This window comes from Pelodiscus sinensis, chromosome 2 (genome assembly GCF_049634645.1).
Source record: "Pelodiscus sinensis isolate JC-2024 chromosome 2, ASM4963464v1, whole genome shotgun sequence".
In the NCBI taxonomy this organism is placed as follows: domain Eukaryota; kingdom Metazoa; phylum Chordata; order Testudines; family Trionychidae; genus Pelodiscus; species Pelodiscus sinensis.
In genome coordinates, this window is record NC_134712.1 from 101,937,172 (window position 1) to 101,959,979 (window position 22,808).

At 42.5% G+C, this 22,808-nt stretch overlaps 2 protein-coding genes across 2 annotated transcripts in view; one reads left to right on the forward strand and one right to left on the reverse strand.

Moving 5' to 3' along the window:
• Positions 1 to 1,999: 1,999 nt before the first annotated feature.
• On the reverse strand, positions 2,000 to 17,922 carry ALDH5A1 (aldehyde dehydrogenase 5 family member A1). The gene is made up of 10 exons (XM_075921149.1): positions 17,476 to 17,922; positions 13,388 to 13,471; positions 12,482 to 12,652; positions 11,437 to 11,553; positions 10,899 to 11,042; positions 9,671 to 9,814; positions 7,837 to 7,995; positions 5,159 to 5,328; positions 3,729 to 3,787; positions 2,000 to 3,543 (listed from the first exon to the last, which is right to left on the reverse strand). The coding sequence occupies exons 1-10, from the start codon at positions 17,743 to 17,745 to the stop codon at positions 3,338 to 3,340; spliced, it is 1,524 nt and encodes a 507-aa protein (XP_075777264.1). The 5' UTR covers positions 17,746 to 17,922; the 3' UTR covers positions 2,000 to 3,337.
• Positions 17,923 to 20,330: 2,408 nt separating this feature from the next.
• Positions 20,331 to 22,808, forward strand: part of GPLD1 (glycosylphosphatidylinositol specific phospholipase D1) — a 33,692-nt gene continuing 31,214 nt past the window's right edge. The window contains exon 1 of the mRNA XM_006133992.4: positions 20,331 to 20,489. Coding sequence (XP_006134054.2) covers positions 20,369 to 20,489 — 121 coding nt within the window. The 5' untranslated portion in view covers positions 20,331 to 20,368. The remainder of the gene's footprint in view (positions 20,490 to 22,808) is intronic.

Genomic DNA, 22,808 nt, shown 5'->3' on the forward strand with positions numbered 1-22,808 from the left:
GTTTTGTTTTGGTTTCCTGGCAATTACATAAAAATGGGGAGGAGGGAAGGAGAAATGTTTTTGGGTCAACCTGCCAGGGAATTATAATAAAAATTTCATTTTGTTAGGCTGAACATTTTAGAGGTGAAGGGATTGGAAGAATGTTTACACTTTTAATAAAACTAAAAACCACTTCAAATAAAATGCTATACTAGCTATTTAAATATAACCTGCTTTCTTTTTCCCAAGCTAAGTATTGTTATTGCAGAGTGCCCTTCTCAAATAAATGGAATAGCCTGACTCTGCAATACCTTTTCCATGGACATGTGGATAGAAGTAGTAGCACTATGCCATCTTGTAGGTAAGAAGAATCCGTGCTACATCCGAAGTGTTCAGTATAGCTGCATGAGTTATAGCTTTCAGAACTGTAGTACACTGAAAAAAGCATAAGCCTACTTTTCCATGTCCTCAAATACTAGGCATTTCCAACTCTTCCAGCAGTTCTGTACTAAGACAGAAGACTGTACTGTACACAAGACAATAACTGCTTCACAGGTGGTAGATATTTATTACTTAAACAGTTATTTGAACACTCAAACACATTACATTAGAAAAAGCTAGACAAACTAATACACCAATTGAATTGTAAGAATTCAAGTATCAGTATGTCTTTTCTTCAAGGATCACAGTTTTTGCTAAGAGTACAACATCTGTAAGAAAGATCAATCTGTGCTCTTCGATGTCGATGTTATCTAGACAAAAACACACATGCAAACATAGGAATCCAGGCATAGAGGAAAACTTGACAAACATTTTTTTCAAGTTAAAGTTATGCAACAAAAGTTTGTGCTTCCTAGACATAGTTAAAAAATATCTTGTGCTAGGTAAACTGTAAAATTTTACTAATGTTTTATTTAAATTTATTCACAGAAGAAAATTCACTCATAAAACATGACACCCAGATTTTAAGACAACAAACAGTGTTGCATCTGTCATGGGGGCAACTGGTCAGAACAGTACAACTGGAGTGATGGGCTGAAGTGACAGGTCCACCTGCCTAAAAGTGCCTGTGTGCTTGCTTTATACAAGCACTAGCACTTTGGAATGGGTGTAGCTGACAGTACTGGCTGTCTGCAACACACTCTCCTGGATAAGAAAAATATTTTGTTTTAGCTGCTCTACTTTCATATAAACCATAACACAATGCTCTAAAAAATCAGGGCATTATATATGTTTACCTATAAGAGTTTAAAACTGGTTAATATAAACAAGTCATCTGTATACTAATTAACCCCAACACCACACACTGCTGTTGATAAAGTACCTTAATTTGTGTATATATTGTATTTGGGACTTCTGCAAGGGCAATAAGTGTCCTTTCCAAATTCCTTTTGTGGCATCACTTCAGTACAATGCACTTATGCATTTTACCCTGGCAATAAAAAATGAGCTCCAGTCACATTTAGGCTACGTCTACATTACAGGCTTCTTGCGCAAGAACTGTTTTGTGCAAAAGGTCTTCCACAAGAGTGCGTCCACACTACCATGTGCTTTTGCACAAGAGATGTGCATTTGCGCAAGGGTGTTCATGGCAGTGTGGACTCTCTCTTGCGCAAGAAATTCATGGTGCCTGTCTACACTGCCTTCATCTGGAAGAGCTCTTGCGCAAGAGGGCTTATTCATCATGAGGAGAGGAATAACTTTTCCGGAAGAAGCCCTGTTTTCCAACACTTTACTGTAACTTTATTTGCGCAAGAAGGCGCGTGCAGTGTAGGTGCTCTGCAAGTCTTTGCTCAAAAAGCCTGCAGTGTAGACGTAACAGAGTAATACAAAAATCATCTAAACATGTAAAATGTTGAGTAGCAATCAACACTACTCTGTGTGCGCATACATTTCCTCCTATCTTAGGCAATTGTATTCAATTAAACCATTTGATAAGGTACATTCAAATAGTATAGAGAAACAGGTTGGCTCACTTTCACTCAGTAACTTAATGTAAAACAGTCTGGCTATATAGGAGTTAGGTTAATTTCTACTTCACCCCTCCAGTTTAAAGTTTTCTATAGGATGTTCCAAGGAAGATTCGTTTAGTGAATAAAGTGCTTATTTTTAGTCACAAGAATATTAATACATCATTTGCTTCATACTAAAGAACTGTTACATCATCTTTTAATGATGCTTTCAACTGGGCTACACCAAGTAATGGGGTGATGTACAAAGGCTCCCTCTAAAGACCTACACCATCCTTAATACTTTGTAAGTTAGATGTGTTTAAGTCCCCCTCCAACAGACATCTGCCAGTCCAGACCCTAGTGGCATTCACGGCCAAAGCCATAGGAGGAGTACAGCCTGATGAGTCTCGGTCACTGAGGAAGCTGAAGTAGCTTGTAGGGGGAAGTTCTCCTTGAAGTCAGTTGGCAACACTGAACCTGATGACCATCCTCTTCCCTTTCCCATATAGGGTCATCTTGGTCTTACACAGGGGAATGAATGAATCTATATTGTCATGTAGAGCTCATTGGCATGATTCCTCTCTACATCAGCTTGGCAGAATGTCCCTGCAATATACATAAAACCCACTCCGGCTATACACTAAACTAGCTGTTCCCCAAGATCCATTGACTCACTGTGCAACCAGTTACACAGACTGCTGGGATGTACCCAGCCTATGCTACCATGGAAATAAGGTCTGTATCTGTTCCCCACACTATTAAGTTTCTTGCCATAAGTCAGGACCTCTTTGCACTGGAGAGGCTCAAAGCTGCAACGGCAGGTAGTGTTGCAATCAACACTGACTACTGACACAGCTGTGGACTAGAAGTTCCTCTCCTTCATGGGCATCACATTATTTTCATTAAACTTTTCATGAGAAAAGAACTGAAAAAGTTCTACCCCCACCTAGGTGAGCTGAGAATTAAGTGCATATTTGGCACAAAACCATAAACAATAAGCTATCCTCCCCATTTCCACCTACTACATCAATGCATGAATATTAGGAGAGACAGCAGGGAAAAAAAAGTCTGTCTCCTCCAGAACAGACATTATGATGTTCATTGTGCACAGATTCCCAAATCCTTCCTAGTTACATAGAATAACTCAAACAACATAAGTTATTCCTCCCTCCCTGCTCTTCCCCCCCCACCTGAGGCACTCAAATATTGGTTATTAATTAAAACTATGTAACTAGTAGTATTTGTGTTTTACAAATATCAGCACAGAGCTAAATGAAACATCTCTCTCTACATTTACACAATACCATTACTTGGATTTGAAAAAAGTAAAAGTCACATTAATACACGGATAGTCCTGAATCAAGTAATTATTTCCAGGCCTTTGTGGATTGCATCATTTTTGCAAATTATAAGCCCCCAAAGCAGACATACTTTATTTCTAGGTACTCATCAACACCATATTTTGAACCTTCTCGTCCTAAGCCAGACTCTTTTACGCCACCAAAAGGGCACTCCACAGAGGATATAATTCCTTCATTAACACCAACCATTCCAACCTCCAGCTGCTCTGCAACTCTCCAGATCTGCGCTGTGTCTCGAGAATAGAAATATCCTGCCACACAAATGTAAAAGTGCATTATTAAAATAGAACAAAAATCAAAAGGTCATGGTAGCAGAAGGTTCTGGGGAAGGTACTTATTAGCAAACAGAACAATCAAAATTAAATTCTTCATCTCATGCAACATTAAGCTCAAGCCTGTGGCTGCACAGTGGTGTATCTGCAAAAGAACAACATACCTGCTAAACCCACGCTGGCTGAATTTGCTATAGCAACAGCTTCTGCTTCAGTATCAAACCTGCCAAATAGAGAGAAGCAGATACCAGTGAGACCTGTAATCAATGCAGCAGTGGGAAAAGAAAGTAACCCTTAGTGCCTTCTTGTTCTCTGGATACTGAGAAGCAAATGGGATAAAGTGAATGTAGGCTTGCTCTCTGTGGTATTTCCAGTGTTTATAATTTAATTTTCAGTCTCAAGCAAGGGTGCTTTTGCTATTTAAAAATGTGCTAAGATTTGTCAACTAATGTCTAGACAGTATCTCACGCCTGGGAAAGATTTATTAATTTTCCCCTGCACTGAGTCCTATCAGCTTCAACCATGCTGAAAAAAAAACACTCAGAGAGAGACACACAACTGTCCCAAGTGTATTTTGATCAGATAAACATAATACAGTAAAACTCCATTGGTCCAGCATCCAGTGCTCCGGCACTCCTGATGGTCTGACACCATCGGGAACCCGGAAGCAGCCAGACAACTGAAGCTGCTCTGCGCCCAGCTTCCCTGATTCAGCCTGAAACTCCCCAGCAGCTGAATTGGGGAAGCAGGGGCAGAGCAGCTGGGGTGCTGTCGGGTTGGTCCCATAGTGCTGCTCCTCGAGGGGCGGCGCTACGGGACCAACCCGGCAGCACCCCAGCTGCTCTGCCCCAGGTGTCCCAATTCAGCCGCTGCTGAAACTGACCAGCGGCTGATTCCAGGAAGCCCAGGGCAGAACAGCTCTGCCCCGGGCTTCCTGGAGTCAGCCGCTGATCAGTTTCAGCAGCGGCTGACTGGGGGACGCCTGGGGCGGAGCAGCTGGGGTGCTGCCAGGTTGGTCCCGTAGTGCAGAGGGGCAGTGCTACCAGACCAACCTGGCAGCACCCTAGCTGCTCTGCCGCAGGCGTCCCCCATTCAGCCGCTGCTGAAACTGACCAGCAGCGGCTGAATCGGAGACACCTGGGGCAGAGCCGGACTATCTGGGGGGGGGGGGGGGGGCTATGAAGGGTTTGGGGTGGCATCCCCCCCACCCCAGACCCCTCATAGCCCCCCCTTCCGATAGTCCGGCATATCTGATAATCCAGCACCCCCTGGGTCCTAAAGGTGCCGGATTATCGGAAGTTTACTGTACTATTAGGTCAAGTGACATGATGAAAAAGCTTCCATATCCCATAGAGGAGCATGAAATTGATGGCCTCTTGTTATCCTCCCTTGTTAAACTGCAGGTGTCATTTAAGAAAAATTCTCATTTAATAAAATAAAGCGTGCGTGCACCATAATCTCACAAGCCTAAAGGACCTAAGAAAAAGTGGTGTAATAGTTAAAAATGCAGACTGCATACTTATTCACATGTCAAATATTTTTCTGAAGTATACTAAATTCCCTCTATACTAATCTGAAGAATGGAATATCTTACTTGATAACTGGTGCTAACGGACCAAATGTCTCTTCTTGCGTGCAAAGCATTTTTGTTGTGACATTGCTGAGCAGAGTAGGCTCAAAGAAATTCTTTCCAAAGCTGTGTCGTTTCCCTCCTGTCATGATAGATGCTCCTTGAGAAACTGCATCGCTAATGTGTCTCTCTACCTAAGATGAACACAAATAAGATATTCAAGCTAGCATTTAGCAGAAAAGATTTGGTTTAGTTTTCCTTGAATACACAATAAGATTCCCCAAAATTAAACAGGACATTAGACAAAAGGGGTTTAGTCTCCTCCTTCAGAGGACTGAGACCTGTTTAAAATCTCCCTTTCTGATGAATTTTCATCTCTCCACCTGAACGTCACCTGAATTTTAGACACAGACAAGGATAACTTTCAATGCAGGATGAAATTCAGTAAAGATTTACACACAAGCGTAACATTATGGATGCTTATTAGTCCTGTTGAAGCCAAGGGAAGTACTCACATTGTGTAAAGTTAAGCACATATGTAAGTCTTTGCAGGATAAGGTCACACATTCACGGTCAGCATTTTCACATACAGACAGAGAAGACTGTCGTCCTTACCTACTGACAGAAATAACTATCTTATCTCCAGGGCTCGACAATCTATGTAATCTACTCGCCCGTGGCGAGCAGATTAAAACCCGGAAGAGCAGGTTTCAGGAGATCTGCGCATGCACAAATCGCCGGACAGAACGGCCGGAGAGTGGGGCTCGCTGCGGCTCGTCGAGCCCTGCTTATCTCAATAGCAAGTCGGAAGGATGGTATTCGAGGGACCATATCTCAATCAATACTCTAATGGACAGAATTCACATTAAAGTAACATCTATGACCACTAGCACGGATGGATAAAAATTAATGATTTATTTTTAATGGATTTTAAATGGATTTTTAATTTTTTTTAAAAAATAAGGCCTTAAAAATAAATCTGAATTTATGGTAACCTATGGTAAGGCCTAAACTTGCTATGATCTATTCAAATCATTTCAATAGATTAATTAAAAACAAAAACAAAAAAAACAACTTACATTACATCAGTGAATCTTCTGCAAATTTTTATAAGTTAGAGTACTATTTTTTTTTAAAAGTATAAACATAATCGGGCAGGGTAGTGAATCTAAGTACAGTAATTACTCGTTTAACATGTGCTTCTTTAACACGTGCCCGCTTAACATGTTTTCGCAATAGCATGATTTTTTTTTTTAGGGAATGTTTTTCGAATAACATGAACGTCCCCAAAATAACACGAAAATAATCAAGTGGCAGACTACTTCGTGTAGCGGGATAAGTTGGTGAAAACAGTGGTAATACGCATGAGCGGATAAATACACGTGGTCACAGAGCTCCTCTGCTCACTCACTTGTTTATCTTTGTTTTAACAAACCGCGGCGACTTGCGTTGCTAGATATCTAATGTTGACGTTGACGACCCAGCACCAACAAAAAATTGACTTCGCCACCACCACCTGAAATTCAATCCCCCCCCCCCCCCGCCTTTTCCATTATTTTTAATGGGAAAATTGACCCTGCATAGCACATTTTCGCTTAGCACAAACATTTTCAGAAACACATCAATGTGTTAAATGAGGAATTACTGTATGTCATAATGTCATATGATGCACTAAGTATCTACATTATTTTTAATCTTTACAGCAGTGTGAATGGTGGCATTGGGACCTTTCCTAATGCAGGTATTTTCAGTTTCTAGTGTGGTGAAAAGTGTGTTTTAATTTTACTTTTGAATTCAGTTTAGCCAGCTGGTGCAGAGAAGATATTTTCTTCCTCTGGATTAATTCATCCAAATTAAGAAAACCAACTGGGGGCTGGAAAAAGTAGGAAAGCTTGTTTCCCCCTTCCAATCTATGACCAATAATTAAAAAAAAAACCCTTCAGGTGGGAGAAGATGAACTCTACTAATTCTAAACATCTGAAGGAGATGGGGCCAGATTTTCAAAGATATTTAGACACCTAAAGATGCAGATAGGCATCTAGTGGGCCATGGCTTAGTGACAAAAATTAGGAATAAAAAATTATCTAATAAATAAATGCCATTTTTAATTTCCATAATAGAAATGAAGAATCTGAATAAATGTATGTTAATACATATAACTACTTATATAAATGAGAAAACAAAAACTCTATCATGCTACCTAGAGATATGAATACTCCCACTATAACTCCCACAGTCTGTTAAGCTTTTACAAATGTTCTCCAGAAGAATACCTCTCAGAATATAATTGGAAAGAAAGGATTGATCATGGTAGATTATTCCTTTTTATTTTCCTAGTTTAATGAAGCAATGATGGCTGTAATTACTCCTGTTCACCTCATTGTGGGCTTTGAGTAGAAAATACTTTCTACAATTTCAGAGATAAAGTGGGTGAAATAATAGCTTTTGATGGTGAGACAGTCAAGCTTTCAAGCCATTCAAAGCTCTCTTCTTGAAATTTTGCAAAGATCACCTCAAAATGCAAGGTCGAAGAGATTATTTAGCATAAGTAAATAGCATGTATTATAAGAGTAGAGTAGCAAATATAGCCTTACAAAACAGGCATTAGACAAAACTGAGTATACCCGTTTAATACTTTATAAAAATATAAATTAAAATTTCAAAAGCGAAATTCAGTGTATTTTTTATTTATATGTACATACCTTTTCTATTGCTTTTTCATTAATTAATGGCCCTTGAGTAGTTCCTTCATCAAATCCATTTCCTACACGTAACTCTCTCTCAATGGCTTTAGCAAATTTTTCCACAAATGCATCATGGATCCTTTTTTGCACCAAAAATCGGTTTGTGCAAACACATGTCTGCAAACAAACATGAAAGAACAACAAAACATAAAGCTTAGTGCTTTTTCACTTTTTTTACAGCACAGTAACTGCTTACCATTACAATTCCTTCCATGCCTCCTCTTCACTCACATAGGCTGTTCCCAAAGTTTCCACTTCTCTCATTACAACACCCTGAATATCAAACACTAACAAGCTGGAAGTGTTTCCCTGAAACACCTCACCACATTATCAGGTGTGGTTCCTGCTAGGAAAGGGTTAATTGGGTTCTGGTGACTCTCTAATTAATATCTGTAACTTCCAAGATATAAAGGAGGTGGGAATTATCCTCTAATAAAAGGCTAGAGAGTGTGGGTTTAGTAGCAGTTAGCACCTAAGCTGAAGAGAAGGTAGGAACAGATATTTCCGTTACCTTATTATGTTTCCCTTTGTTAAGATGGTCAAATCTCATAGAAAGGGGAGTCTGGATTTTTCAGGCTGGGTTCATAGGCTGGGAGAAGAACACCTGCTCACACTGACCCTTTGTTCTAGTCACATCCTCCTCTCTTCCTCCCTTGATTGCTACAGCCTATTATTGTTTGATGTTCTCCAACAAATAACTGCTAAAATAATGCTCTCTTGCAGGTCAGACTGTATTATCTACCTTTGATTCCCTTTGGTAACTTTTTACATCAAGTCTAAATTCCTTACTCTTGCATATGAGAGCCTATAGTATAGATTAAGGATGTTAAGAGTTGGTGGGGGTTGCTGCTGGAGCTGCCCCAGTGCCTGGCCCCAAACAGAGTGCTGGGCCTGCCATGGGCAGAGGCTGTTTTGCAGCAGCCTCTCCTGCCCCTCTGTTCTGCTGTCTCTCAGAGGCATCAGTGCAGTGGGCGGGATTCGGATTTAAGCTGGCTCCTCTTCTCTTCTCTTCCCCCCCCCACCCACCACCTTGTTGCCTCTGATACAGAAGTAGCGGGGGAAGCAAGTAGTCAAGTCATTTACATCCCTAGCCTAGACAGACTCTGAGGTTATGTCTACACTACCACCCTAGTTCGAACTAGGGTGGTTAATGTAGGCAACCAAGGTTGCAAATGAAGCCCAGGATTTAAATTTCGCGGGCTTCATTTGCATCTTGCCAGGCGCCGCCATTTTTAAATCCCCGCTAGTTCGGACTCCGTGCCCGCGGCTACACGCGGCACGGAGTAGGTAGTTCGGATTAGTCTTCCTATTCCTAGGCTATGGGCACAAGGAATACAGGATTAGGTGCACATTCTTACAAACAGGTTTGGTTGCCCAAAAACTGAACCGCTAACTTAAAATATGCTTTGCTGTGCCTACTTCAATGGCCTGAAATAAGAATGGTCTTAGCTCAATTCCCCATTCAGTTCCCATTCTTTGGGAATTCATGTGAATTTTTTGCTTGTGAAATGTCCATATGACAAAATCATCTATGTTGTCAGTTTCAGCAGGACTGCCACTGAACTGGCAATGTAGACTCACTTTCTCAATACTATAGGTAATGACTAAAATGCATTGCCATGATAATGCTGCTACCTACGCTTTATTTGTTCAGTGGATAGGGGACTGTAAATCCGCAAGCAAATCAAATTAGTCAAATCCAGGTTAATCACCCTTCTCTTCTCCCCCGCCACAAAAAGGCTCTCATGCTCCACAAGATAAAACAGGCAAGGTAGAAAACAAGTCAGCTCACCTGCCCTGAGTTTCTGTATTTAGAAGCTAATGCTCCTGCAACTGCTCGGTCCACATCAGCACTATCAAACACTATAAATGGAGCATGCCCTCCAAGCTCCATGGAAACCCGCTTCACAGTCCCTGCAGCATGGTGCAGCAATACCTATACGTATAAAGCAAACATAGAACAGGATAAGTGTAACTGATTAGTTATCTGAAGAATCAGAATTTAAAGGTGGAGGGGGACTAACTTTGGCAGGGGATGAACTCCCATGATGAACCTACAAGATCACCACAGTGTCTGTCCATCTTTTTCATTCCCTTGCCAATTGTATCCTCTGTTTTTCCAGTGGGAAAAACCCCATTAACATTAAGAGGAACAAGATTTCACCCAATAACTTTGTCCAGCGTTTATTTAACTAGAACTTAAGGACTAGCTTTTCTACTTTCCCTTTCAAGATTGTTCCACAATACAACGGAGCTTGCTGTTAGGTTTTTTCTCCTGATATCTTAAATTTTCCTTGGCTCACTGTCACCACATTCCTCCTCAGATCATTTTAGAGAATGCCTCTTCCTCCTACAGGGAAAGATTCTGCCATCTTACCCCACGCTCCTGTGTCTTATTCCTCAAATAGTCCTACTGATTTCCATGACACTATTTACATAGTAAGGCGAATACAATCTAGTCTTACGTAAAGATTTCATTTAATTAACCGCCCCCTTTCAGTAATGCACTTCATTATTGAGCAGCACATTGTAAAGTGTTCCCATTAGAGTTCAGTCATCACATAACCTGAAACAGCAGTATTTGGAGCTGAACTTTCCTGAGTAACTGCTCTCTGTCAAATTACAAACTGAAACAATGCACATTAAAAAAGGTATTAGTTACCAGATTAAATGGATAGCAATTCAAGGAAAAGTCCCAGACACAATCAGCAATGCATCTCACGAAGTGGGTCTTTGCCCATGAAAGCTTATGCTCCAACACTTTGGTTAGTCTATAAGGTGCCACAGGACTCCTCGCTGCCTTTGCAGATTCAGACTAACATGGCTACCCCTCTGATACTAAACACAATCAGGAATCTGTGGGGAGCCCTCAGCTGTCATAGGGAAGAAAGTTTGTTACAGTGTGGGGAAGAACCACCCCAAAGGAAAATTATGCCTGTCTCGCCTCAAAACTCTTCCCCTTGCTTTTCAAACATAATTACAGTAAAAACCCTTCAAACATTCACTATTTTATCATGTACCTTTCCTGTAGCAGTGGAGCCAGTAAAAGAAATTTTTGCTACTAAGGGATCAGTGCAGAGAGCTTCTCCCACAGCTGGGGTTTGTTGTCGGGAACAGGGGACAACATTATATACGCCTGGTGGAATTCCAGCCTGGTTTGCAAGCTGAAAGGAGAAAGGGAGAATATTTAGTTATAAAATAATATACTTTGTACAGGATTAGTTAGGTAATATTTTTATGTGAGCATATGTTTCTAATATTTGCTCTGAAGATATAAGCAATGAGTCAGTGGGAGTTAATGGGGCCCAATATTGAAGCATCTTCAACATTACATGTTGGCGTTGCTATTTACACACAAATAGGCTGTTGCCCACATGAACTAATGCAACGATATTCAAAGTTAAATCTGTCTTTTTACAAAGCACTTCAATAGCTAGTCTAATGTTGGAAATGTGGCCATAATATATTCCATTTATTTTGTTTGATTATTGTAAAGGTATTAAATCTAAAACAGCAGCTATTACATTGGCAATGGACTACACCAGTACAAAAGCTCACCTCGGCAAGTGCCAACGCTGATAATGGTGTATCTTCTGCAGGCTTCACCACCACAGTACAGCCTGCTGCCAGAGCTGCACCAACCTTCCGTGTAATCATAGCACTAGGGAAATTCCACTAGGAGGAGAGAAATACGCAGTGAAAAAAAAATCAGAAGATACTTCTCGCTCTGCTCAAATAACTGGCTATTCTTGTAGCTTCTAGGAAGAATCAAAACAAATGTGATATAAGAATGAGCGCTTACTTTATTTTCACAATTAGATACTTTTCAAAAATTGAAAAGGAGAGAACAGGCAGCACTTATAAAATTCTGTATAATGACTAACAATTATCTCGTGCTCTTAAAAATTCTAATTAAATGGCAAAGAGATGTCTACATCAATGAGAAACTGGAGTTGCCTATATTAATTCAAACATTTTGACCTTTTTGGGGCGCATCTTCTGCTAAGAGTAGGTGTAGGGGAAAAAAAAAGTTGAGGAAACAAATCTGCACTCCTAAGGACATGAAAACCAAAATCATGACAAGTATTTTCAGCATGAAGACACCATTATTTGTCTCTCAATATGTAACTCAATGTAGAAATGAGTAATCCTGTGGCACCTTAGAGACTAACAAAAATATGTATGGTCTCCTAAGCTATCATGGGCAAAACCCACTTCTTCAGATTGAGTTTTTCCCGCGAAAGCTCAAGATACTATATATATTTTTATTAGTCTCTAAGGTGCCACGGGACTACTCATTTTTAAAGTTACAGACTGACATGGCTACCCCTCAATGTAGAACTATATCCAGACGAGTGCTGTATCTTATCATACCTTATACAGAACATAAGCTCTGCCCTACGTGGCCATACAGGGGAGGACAACCCACCAAGAACAAATAAGCAGGGACCATTTGGGGGTTTTGTTTTTGTGGGAGCAGGGAAACACCCTCCTGAATCTCCTTTCTCTTTGGCAGTGGTGGTATACACTGCTCCATCCTCAAAGCTGAGCTGAATGCCCTAAGTTAATCCTTAATCAGTCTGATAGATCCAGCTGCACTTACAGGGGTTATAATGGCTGCCACTCCAACAGGCTGCTTCAGTACCAAGATTCTTCTATCTTTCACAGAAGGTGGGATAATGTCCCCATAAATGCGACGAGCTTCTTCTGCAAACCATTCCAGGAAGGCGGCAGAATACAGAATTTCACCTTGCGCCTCTTTCAAGGGCTTTCCCTATGATTAAATCACAGTGCATAAATATTTTAAAGAGCCCAAAGTGATTGGGGAAAAAAAGTCATCTAGGTAATTTTTTACTCTTATTATTATTATTATGGCACCTTGGAGTCTTAGTCATTGTTCTAGGCACTGTAAATGGCACTATGATTCCAGGTTACATAAATTTCAAACAGAGTCTGAGCTAAGGATTTATAGAAGTCTTCCCATTACTTCAATAGGTGCTGCATGGTAAATTCTGTAGTACAGGTTCTGCTAAATGAGACTTTCTTGCTTAAGGTCTGGGAGTTGTGGGTGCACATCACCACTCAGGATAAGGCTCTTTGTTGCCAAAGGGGTCCTTTGCTGGCAAAGAGGCCTGAAAGATGCTGAAATGAGTACATTTTTATAAACAAGTAGTCCTGTGGCACATTATACTACCCAATATATTTTTAGGAGCTTCAGGGGGTAGCCAGAGTAACGTTAGTTTGAACCAAGGGGTTTGGTTCGAACACATCCCGGTGCGCACTTTTACTTTCGAAACAGCTGTTGATCAGAGTAACGTGAGATCACGCTAATGAAGCACGGGATATTTAAATCCCCACTTCATTGACTATTTCGAATGCCTACAGTTGCATCCCTAGTTCAAACTAGGGTGCAAGTGTAGACATACCCTAAGGAGCCACAGGACTATTGTTTTTAAAGTTACAAAATTTACCATAGGGGTAGTCATGTTAGTCTGTATGTTATACTCACATTCTCTGCTGTAATTATCTTAGCAAGGTCATCTTTATTATCCATCATCAAATTGTACCATTTGCGAAGTAACACACTTCTCTCCTGGACAAAGAAAAAAGGTATTTTAGCAAAGCTACCCTTGTTTTGAACATAGATAAGAATGTTACCATACTGAATTAATGTCATACTTCTCATCTAAATGAATGTGTGCTATTCAAAACTGTATTGGAGGGCTAATTATGCCAGTATAGACAATGGTCATTTTTTAGTTAGGTAACTTGACCCTGACAGCAACAAATGCTTCAGAGAAGAATCTTTCTTAAGTGGAAGTTTCATCCTCAAGATAGCTGGTAGAATATACCATCAGGCATGAATGCTTATCTCTCTCTATATAAAAAAGGTTTTCCTGCTGGACAACAGAATGTTCCCGCCGGGTGTCAGAATGACGTCATCACATCGTCTGTGTCAACAAGCTCTGAGGGAGATTGGCACTGGGCAGGGGCCGCAATGGGAACAGGAGCGCAGTGGCCCAGAGTGCCTGGTCCATCTGTGAGCACCTGGCCTCTGTGCTCTTCTGGCTCCACTGGGCTCCTCTCTGCAGCCTCCTGCTGGATTTTTGAGGCCCTGGTCCCTGATGATGAGCAGTCGCTGCTGCTCTTAGCTTCTGGGGACTTGGTTGGCAGCGGCATGGTGACCAGCAAGCAAGTGTGGATGGGTTGTGAGGTAATGGGCGCCCATGTCAGATAAGGATCTTAAAGCGTGGTTACTTTCCTAATCAAGTAGATGATAGATTTCTCAGTCTGGCTTTCACCGAGGCCCAGTTTAACCTCCCCTGCTGCCACTCTGCATTACCAGGGATATGTGAGCCAGTGTGCGAATGCGCTGGCTCAGTCCCTACTCCCGCAGGTCATTGGTCAGTCCACATAACTGGCTACCCTATCCCTTACAATGCAGAACGGCAACAGCGGAAGTTATGCAAGCTGACCAATGACCCGCGGGAGCAGGGACTGAACCAGTGTCTTCGCGCACCGGTTGCCCAGTCCCTTGAAATGCAGAGTGGAAAGTGGGATTAATGCTGATAAATGAGAGTCCCAGGACCAGGAACTGAGCTGGCATCATCACGTGCCAGCTCCACTGTTCTTTGTAATGCAGAGCGGCACCGGGGGACATAGAGGTGATGCAACTAGTCGAGAGTGCTAACCCATAAGCTCCTGCTTATCGGTTAGTTGACTAGTCGCTTACATCCCTATTGTCAGACACAGCCCTGAGTATTGGGAGCACTTCCATTAACCAGGACATCTGGTGTGACCCTTCCCTGGTTGCAATGACTGGGAAGCTCTTCCAAGTCAAACCAGGTGGAGGGCTGGGATCCGAAAAGAGCATGGCTATGAACCTAAGCAGGACATCTTTATTAATTGCTCTTTGTTGTGTGTTGCTAATACCTGGCATTTGCTAGAGAAAAATCAGGCAAAAAACGAGATGAGTTGCTGTTCCCTCTGCAAGACTTCTGCATGGCCCCCCAGAAGTACATATACCCCTGGCTAAGACCCAATGTTTTACAGTAAATGGCTTGTGGCTTTCAAGTCAGCTTTTAAATGTAAAGCACCATCTACTGTCCCCACTAATCCTCCTTTTCTATGTTACATTAGTGACAGATGAATTAGTAGCAGTGCCTAGAGGTGTCAGAACCTCAATGAGCTGTATGCTGCACTCCACAGCTATGTCTAGACTACATCTCTTTTTCGTAAAAGGGATGTAAATTAGACGTATCGCAATTGCTAATGAAGCAGGGATTTAAATCTCCCCCGCTTCATTAGCATAAAAATGGCTGCCTTTTTTTCCACACGGAGCTTTGTCAGAGAAAAGCGCCAGTCTAGACGCTGATCTTGCGGAAAATAAAGCCTTTTCCGAAAGATCCCTTACTGGCGCTTTTTCCGGCAAAGCTCCGTGCCGAAAAAAAGTGGCAGCCATTTTTATGCTAATGAAGCAGGGGAGATTTAAATCCCTGCTTCATTAGCAATTACGATACGTCTAATTTTACATCACTTTTACGAAAAAGGGATGTAGTTTAGACGTAGCCCACCAGTTCCTGCCCCAAAGCGCTTACAGCTGTAGTATGGGGTTTTACCACACCCACTAATAGAGGCAGCTAAATCAGGCCCTCTTTAGCTCTTTTAGTGTAGTCCCTCTCTGCAGCATTTTTAATAGGTATTTCCTGTAAGATGAGCGCTTGGGAGGCTGCCCCTGAGCGATTCAAATTCCACCCAGTTGATTAGTAGAGCTCCCACAGCCAACAGCATAGCTATGTCTACACTGGCATGATCTTGTGCAAAAACTCTTCCAGAAGAGAGCATCTACACTGGCCTGTGCGTTTGCGCAAGAGATATGCTTTTCATAGAATCATAGGACTGGAAGGGACCTCGAGAGGTCATCGAGTCCAGCCCCCCGCCCTCAAGGCAGGACCAAGCTCCGTCTACACCATCCCTGACAGATGTCTGTCTAACCAGTTCTTAAATATCTCCAGAGAGGGAGATTCCACCACTTCCCTTGGTAATTTATTCCAATATTTGACCACCCTGACAGTTAGGAATTTTTTTCCTAATGTCCAATCTAAACCTCCCTTGCTGCACTTTAAGCCCATTACTCCTTGTCCTGTCCTCAGAAACCAAGAGGAACAAATTTTCGCCTTCCTCCTTGTGACACCCTTTTAGATATTTGAAAACCGCTATCATGTCCCCCCCTTAATCTTCTTTTTTCCAAACTAAACAAGCCCAGTTCATGAAGCCTGGCTTCATAGGTCATGTTTTCTAGACCTTTAATCATTCTTGTCGCTCTTCTCTGTACCCTTTCCAATTTCTCCACATCTTTCTTGAAATGTGGCGCCCAGAACTGGACACAGTACTCCAACTGAGGCCTAACTAGTGCAGAGTAGAGAGGCAGAATGACTTCACAAGTTCTGCTTACAACACACCTGTTGATACAACCTAGAATCATATTTGCTTTTTTTTGCAACAGCATCACACTGTTGACTCATATTCAACTTGTGGTCCACTATGACCCCTAGATCCCTTTCCGCCATGCTCCTTCCTAGACAGTCGCTTCCCATCTTGTATGTATGGAACTGATTGTTCCTTCCTAAGTGGAGCACTTTGCATTTCTCTTTATTAAACTTCATCCTGTTTACCTCTGACCATTTCTCTAACTTGCTAAGGTCATTTTGAATTATGTCCCTATCCTCCAAAGAAGTTGCAACCCCACCCAGTTTGGTATCATCTGCAAACTTAATAAGCGTACTCTCTATCCCAATATCTACATCATTGATGAAGATATTGAACAGTACGGGTCCCAAAACAGACCCTTGCGGAACTCCACTTGTTTTCCCTTTCCAGCAGGATTTAGCACCGTTAACAACAACTCTGACTATGGCTATCCAGCCAATTATGCACCCACCTTATCGTGGCCCTATCTAAGTTATATTTGCCTAGTTTATCAATAAGAATATCATGTGAATATCCATGCCAGTATGCCAGACGCTCTCTTGCGCAAGCAAGCTCTGATGGCCATTTTAACCATCGGGCTTTCTTGTGCAAGAAATTCATGTTGCCTGTCTACACTGGCCTCTTGCACAAGAGCAGTTGCACAAGAGGGCTTATTCCTGAGCGGGAGCGTCAGAGTACTGGCGCAAGAAGCCCTGATTTCGCACATTAGAACGTACTTACGCAAGAACTCACGGCCAGCGTAGACAGGCAGCAAGTTTTTGCGCAAAAGTGGCCATTTTCCGCACCAATGTAGACACAGCCCCTGTTTGTCCTGCTGGTGCGCATCTGCTCACGCCCGGTAACAAAATGTATTCTGCACGGGGGTGGGAAGGGTGGCCCCAATCCTGCACTGGTGCTGCTGCGGGATCATACCCCCAGGGCGAGGAAGCCATGGGCGCACCTGCGGAGTAAATGCCCCACTCACCCCCAGGGGGTGTGCGGGGACCCTCTCCCCAGGCTCCGGGGGCTGGCTCTCCTCCCCCACGGGGGAGGGGGGCTCCCGAGGCCGGGCTGTCCCTGCCGCCCGCGCCTCCCCGCTCGCCGCCTCTCCCCCGGCGGGGCGCTCACCTTGGCGGGGGCCGCGCTCCAGCCGGGCCCGGCCTCCCGCGCGGCTCTCACCGCAGCCCGGGCCTCGGCCACGCCGCAGTCCGCCACCCGCCCCAGCTCGGCGCCGCTGGCCGGGTCCAGCACGGGGAAGGCGGCGGCCGCCTCCACCCAGCGGCCCCCCACGAAGCCCCCCGAGCGCAGCAGGGAGCCGGGCAGCCGCGGCGGGGCCGGGCCGGAGCTGCTGCGCCGGAGCTGGGCCCCCGGGAGCCGCCAGAGCAGCCGCCCCGCCATTGCAGCCCAGCAGGAAGCCAGGGGCGGGCGGAGCTGCCCGGCTAGAGCCGCCCCAGCTGCTCCCGAAGGGGCCTGGGAGCGGGCTGCAGGGCCCCCAGGGCCACGTTTCCAGCTTTTCTCGGCGGGCTAGAGGCGCAGCAGGGCGCGTCTTCACCCACAGGTGCCCCGAGGCAACAGGGATGCCGCACCCCTTGGCTTGCTGCGGTTTCCATCGCCTGCAGTTTACAGCAGGGGTGGGGAAGCTTTTTTTGCGCGCGGGGGGGGGGGGCGCTGCCCCATAGAAAAATCAGTGGGGAGCGACACACAAGTGAGAAACAAACAACCCGCCCTCCCCCCTCCAGCGCATCCACTCACTGATGTGGCCCCCTAGTGAGAAGGAGAAAGACGCTTCCCATATTCCCCTCACACACCAGAGCTGGGGGGGGGGGGTAGGTTAGAAGATTTTATGTGCTGGGGGGCCTTGAGCCCCAATGCAGGCTCCCCAATCCAGGTTCTCAGCACCCCCCACTGGTGTTGGAGTGCCCTGTGTGAGAGAGTGACATCCAGGGCTATGTCTAGACTGGCCAGTTTTTCCCGAAAATCATCCGCTTTTCTGGAAAAACTTGCCAGCTGTCTACACTGGCCGCTTGAATTTCCACAAAAGCACTGACTTCCTACTGTAAGAAATCAGTGCTTTTTGTGGAAATACTATGCTGCTCCTGTTCAGGCAAATGTCCTTTTGCGCAAAACTTTTGCGCAAAAGGGCCAGTGTAGACAGCTCAGCTTTGTTTTCTGCAAAAAAGCTGCGATCGCAAAAATGGCGATCGGGGGTTTTTTGGTGGAAAAGCGCCCGTGCCAATCTAGCCACGCTTTTCCGAAAATGCTTTAACGGAAAACTTTTCCGTTAAAAGCATTTCCGGAAAATCATGCCAGTCTAGATGTAGCCCAGGTGTGTACCTACAGCGGAGTAACTATTAAAAAGACCACTGGTTTGGTTCCAGACTGGTAGGTCCACTGCTGGGACCGCTCTTCCCCTGTCCTGGGACATGGCGTTTGTCTATTGGATACAAACACCATTGATAAGAGTGTTCTGTTTTGCCTCCTTTGACATGATACCATAAGACTGGATGGGCAAGGTCATGGCAATGAGGGCAAGTTCACCCCCATGGGGAGAGACCCATCCAAAATGTGTGTGCACATCTGCAGAAATGATCCGTGGATAGATCGGATACCTGCGAATATAAAACAGATACCTGCGCATTTGTATCTGCATCCATATCCGCAAAAATGATCTGTGGATATCTTCAGATTTGCAGGGCTCTACTCGTTCATGCCATTCCCAGATGTACTGGAATGGCCTGTATCCTAGGAGCATGTGAGTGGACACTCTAGGAGCTATTCTGCACTAGCTGTCCATGTGGATACTCATATTTTGAACTGAAAGCACTTTTTTGTGGCTAAGGCTAATCCACTTCTAATACCAATAGCTCAATGTTCATATGCAGGCCCATATGCAGGAATTTCTGTGGGGGGTGTGTGCTTTTTTTTTGTAAATGTGGACCACACGGGTGTGAATGCATCCCCCATGGTCCCCCATGAAAGTGTGGAAATTAGCTCCACTCTTCCCCCAGCAGGTCAGAGCATGGGGGAGGGCAGCTCTGGCAGAGCACTGCTCCTGCCTTCCCCTAGCAGGCCGAAGCATGCTTACTTAGTGGACCATGGGGGTGCTTTCACACCCTTTGCCCCCCCTACGGACAGGCTTGATAGGAGTTTGATGTTGCAGGGGAGTAGAGCCACAAAGCTGCATTGATTTAACTTGAGTTGTTCTGCTTTGTCCTGTTGAACTTGTGTGTAATGTTAAGCATGCATGTAAGATCGCTGCAACATCTGGCCCTAAACGATTTTTCCTTAGTTTTGAGGTTTTGTGACAGATTTTAAAATGGGGCCATCATTGCTCAGAGGTTTGTCAAACTTTTGACAGACCTGAGCCCCAGACTCCATGCAGGCAACAGGAGCTGAAAAACCCCTAACAAATGCTTACAAGAGATATTACAAGAGCCCACTCAACTCTTAGTGGAAAACAGCCTAAGCACTAGTTTTACAAACTTCCACGGGTTATATGGGACCTAAACTACAGACACATACATGTCCCTTGTTGGTGGGGAGAGTAGTAAGCTCTGTGGTTAATCACCTCAAGCCTTGTGAAATTGTTTGTTGATTTTCAGCTAAAAGATATCGCCACTTTATAATTTTGTGTTTGGTTTTCTATAAAATCTGATGTAGCTGCACAAGACAGGTGTATGCCATACTGCAAATATTTTTGAGTGACACACTTGATCTTACAATATCATCTACAGAAGTATGGAAGGTCAAGTAATAGAAATTATCCTTGTCACTGATTTCAGGATGGAAAACAATCATTCAGTACAGATTTCTTTTTTCTTTGGTCATAAGATACATTCACTCTGCTGTAAAAGTAAATGCTGATAATGATTAACATCAAACTGGAAATCAGTGGCATTTCAAATAACCTGACAGGTTAGCCTCTGTGTCAATGACATGCTTTAAAGGAGAGAAATATATTGTAACCTAGATTTCAAAGGTCTCTGTAATACTCCCCTAAGCATTTTCAAAGCCAGGATTTATGTGCCAGTACATCAGCAATATGGATGGTTTCAAGGTTTGGTCTGTTCTGCAGCTGATTATAGTTTATAATCTCTGCCAAAGATGTATGCCGTGTGGTCTCTCAACACATATTGAAATAGGTAAGAGACATACAAAATATTCATTTTAACATATTTTAAATTGCTTGCAAAGGAAAGTGAATACAGGGTTTGGTAGAAAATTGGATGACTGGAAAGTCAGGGACAATGATAATGCACATTCATTTTACATTAAATAGCAGATACGAATGGCTGAGCATATATCTTCTCTAGAGCTTGTGCAATATCACTAGTTATACTGTTTGATTTTATGTCAGGTGTTTAAACCAATGTGAATTTTTCCATCTTCTAAAATGTGCATCATGCAGTTGGAATGTTTGTATTTGTGTCTATGGATATTATACCAAAATGGCCTGGTTTTGCAGAAAGAAGAGAAATAGCCAAGTGCTTAACTTCACCAATACTATCACCTTTCTAAACACCTGAATGTGGGATATTTAAATTACAACTAATTTTTCAGGAGATAATTTATGGTTTATCTATATCGTTAATGTTTCTTGTTGCTACAGGGGTGTCTTTTTATCTCCGCTGTAAGATTGAAAGTATCAGAGTCTCTGTTGTGCTTGTATTAGTGGTAGATACATATTCTGTTAGCTAATCCCAGATAACATTATGCAAACACAGAGTCAAGGAGAGATGGGGCAAATTATGGTAGAGGGCAAGGAAGAAGAATTATGGATATTGTTGTTTGAATTTGTAAATGAATTCATTTTTGTATTTGTTTTCTGTAAATATGCTAAACAAATGGGTTTGCTTAATAGCAAAATATTAATGGAAACAGTGAATTTTAAGTGAATGTTGCAGAATGTTCATTCACAACAAATTTTACTTCATAGTTGTATTTGACCCAGAAACCCTTACTCTCAGCGCTCATCTTAACCAGATAGGGAATAAAAACATAGCATGTGGCCTTTGACCAATCAAACTTCTCAAATGTTAAATATTGAATATTTGCTGTGAACAAATTATAGACGAAGATTATGCGCAGAATTTATTCAGGGCCAGTATATTGAAGGCCTGGATCCTGCAAAGACATATGCAGATGCTTAACGTTATACACCCATGAGTAGTCCTATTGAAATGAATAGGACAACCTGTAGTGCATAAAGTTAAGTAGGGGCACACATCTTTGCAGGATGTAAGGCCTTTTAAGTGCTTCTGTGAGCAAGGGTGGCAGAATCTGGCACTCTGTCAATAATTTGAAATAACAAGATGGAGAGAATTCAGATCTCCTTACAAAAAATTCAGATTTGGGCAGATTTATTCCAAATTAATCAACTCTTTCTATACAAGGACAAAATTGATATATTTTCCTTTTTTTTAAGGGCTACATTTATTTAATCTGTTTATCATGATTACCTAACTAATATTCCTTATAATTTGCTATTAGGTCAAAGTTTATAACCATATGTTAGTTTTTTGTCTGCAATTACCACTAGTTGAATCCAATCTTTCTCCCTCAAGTCAATCTGTTTCCACTGAAGCAAATTGGAGTTCTGCCATTCACTTAAATGGTGGTAAGACTAGACTTATAATAAAGATGTCCAGTGCTAATGCAGGTAAAGACATTTAATTTCATACACCATTTCTAGTTTACAGTATGATCCACAAGTTGCACATTATGGAAAACAAACGTGGCAGAAATGGAATAGAATTTGATTTTATATAACACCTTTTATGTTCATGTTTCTCAAAGGATTTTAAAATTAATTATATAGTCAAAATGTTGAGTTTGGTGTAGGTAGCAATGCTTCTTTCTATTCTATTTGCTTTGGCCGTACAAAAAGATTTGCATGGACAAACATTCTGAGATCTCTGAGGTTCTACCATTGTAAAGATCTGCATGCACAGATCAACTTGCAGAATCAATATATTAACCGATAGTGTGTATGGAGAAGTAGAGGAAATCAATCTCCAATCCAAGAATTCCAGGCACTGGAAATGTATATCCCTTCTCTGTTTAAAATAAAGAACTAAGAAGTGGGAAAGGCCTATTAAGTCATCTTGTCTGTTCGGTTGCTGATACATGACTGTTTCCTAAAGTGTCTGTGTGTGCTTTGTCTAATATAATTTTAATAAACAAAATGAAACCAGTAATCATAACAGGAATTGAATAGCTGGTGGGTTTGCAGTTTGAACCCAATCCTTTTACAAAGAGAATACTAGTAAATCAATTGTCTCTGGGGATTATCACGTTACACAAATCAAATGTAATCAACATTTAAACAATATTTTATTTCACTTTAAAATAGTGATGTCCATTTATTTTATGTAGTGTGATTCTTGCCTTGCAAATACTACTTGGCAATGTGCCTGTATAACTGATCAGTGAGTAAACACCTTATTTTCTTTGCTGACTTC

Excerpts from the sequence above, each read along its gene's own strand:
- ALDH5A1 (XM_075921149.1), bottom strand. The coding sequence starts at position 17,745 with ATGGCGGGGCGGCTGCTCTGGCGGCTCCCGGGGGCCCAGCTCCGGCGC. Across the intron at positions 13,472-17,475 it reads GGAGCGCGGCCCCCGCCAAG|GAGAGAAGTGTGTTACTTCG; the intron begins GTGAGCGCCCCG and ends TTCTTTGTCCAG. Across the intron at positions 11,554-12,481 it reads TGGCAGCCATTATAACCCCT|TGGAATTTCCCTAGTGCTAT; the intron begins GTAAGTGCAGCT and ends CTCTCCTCCTAG.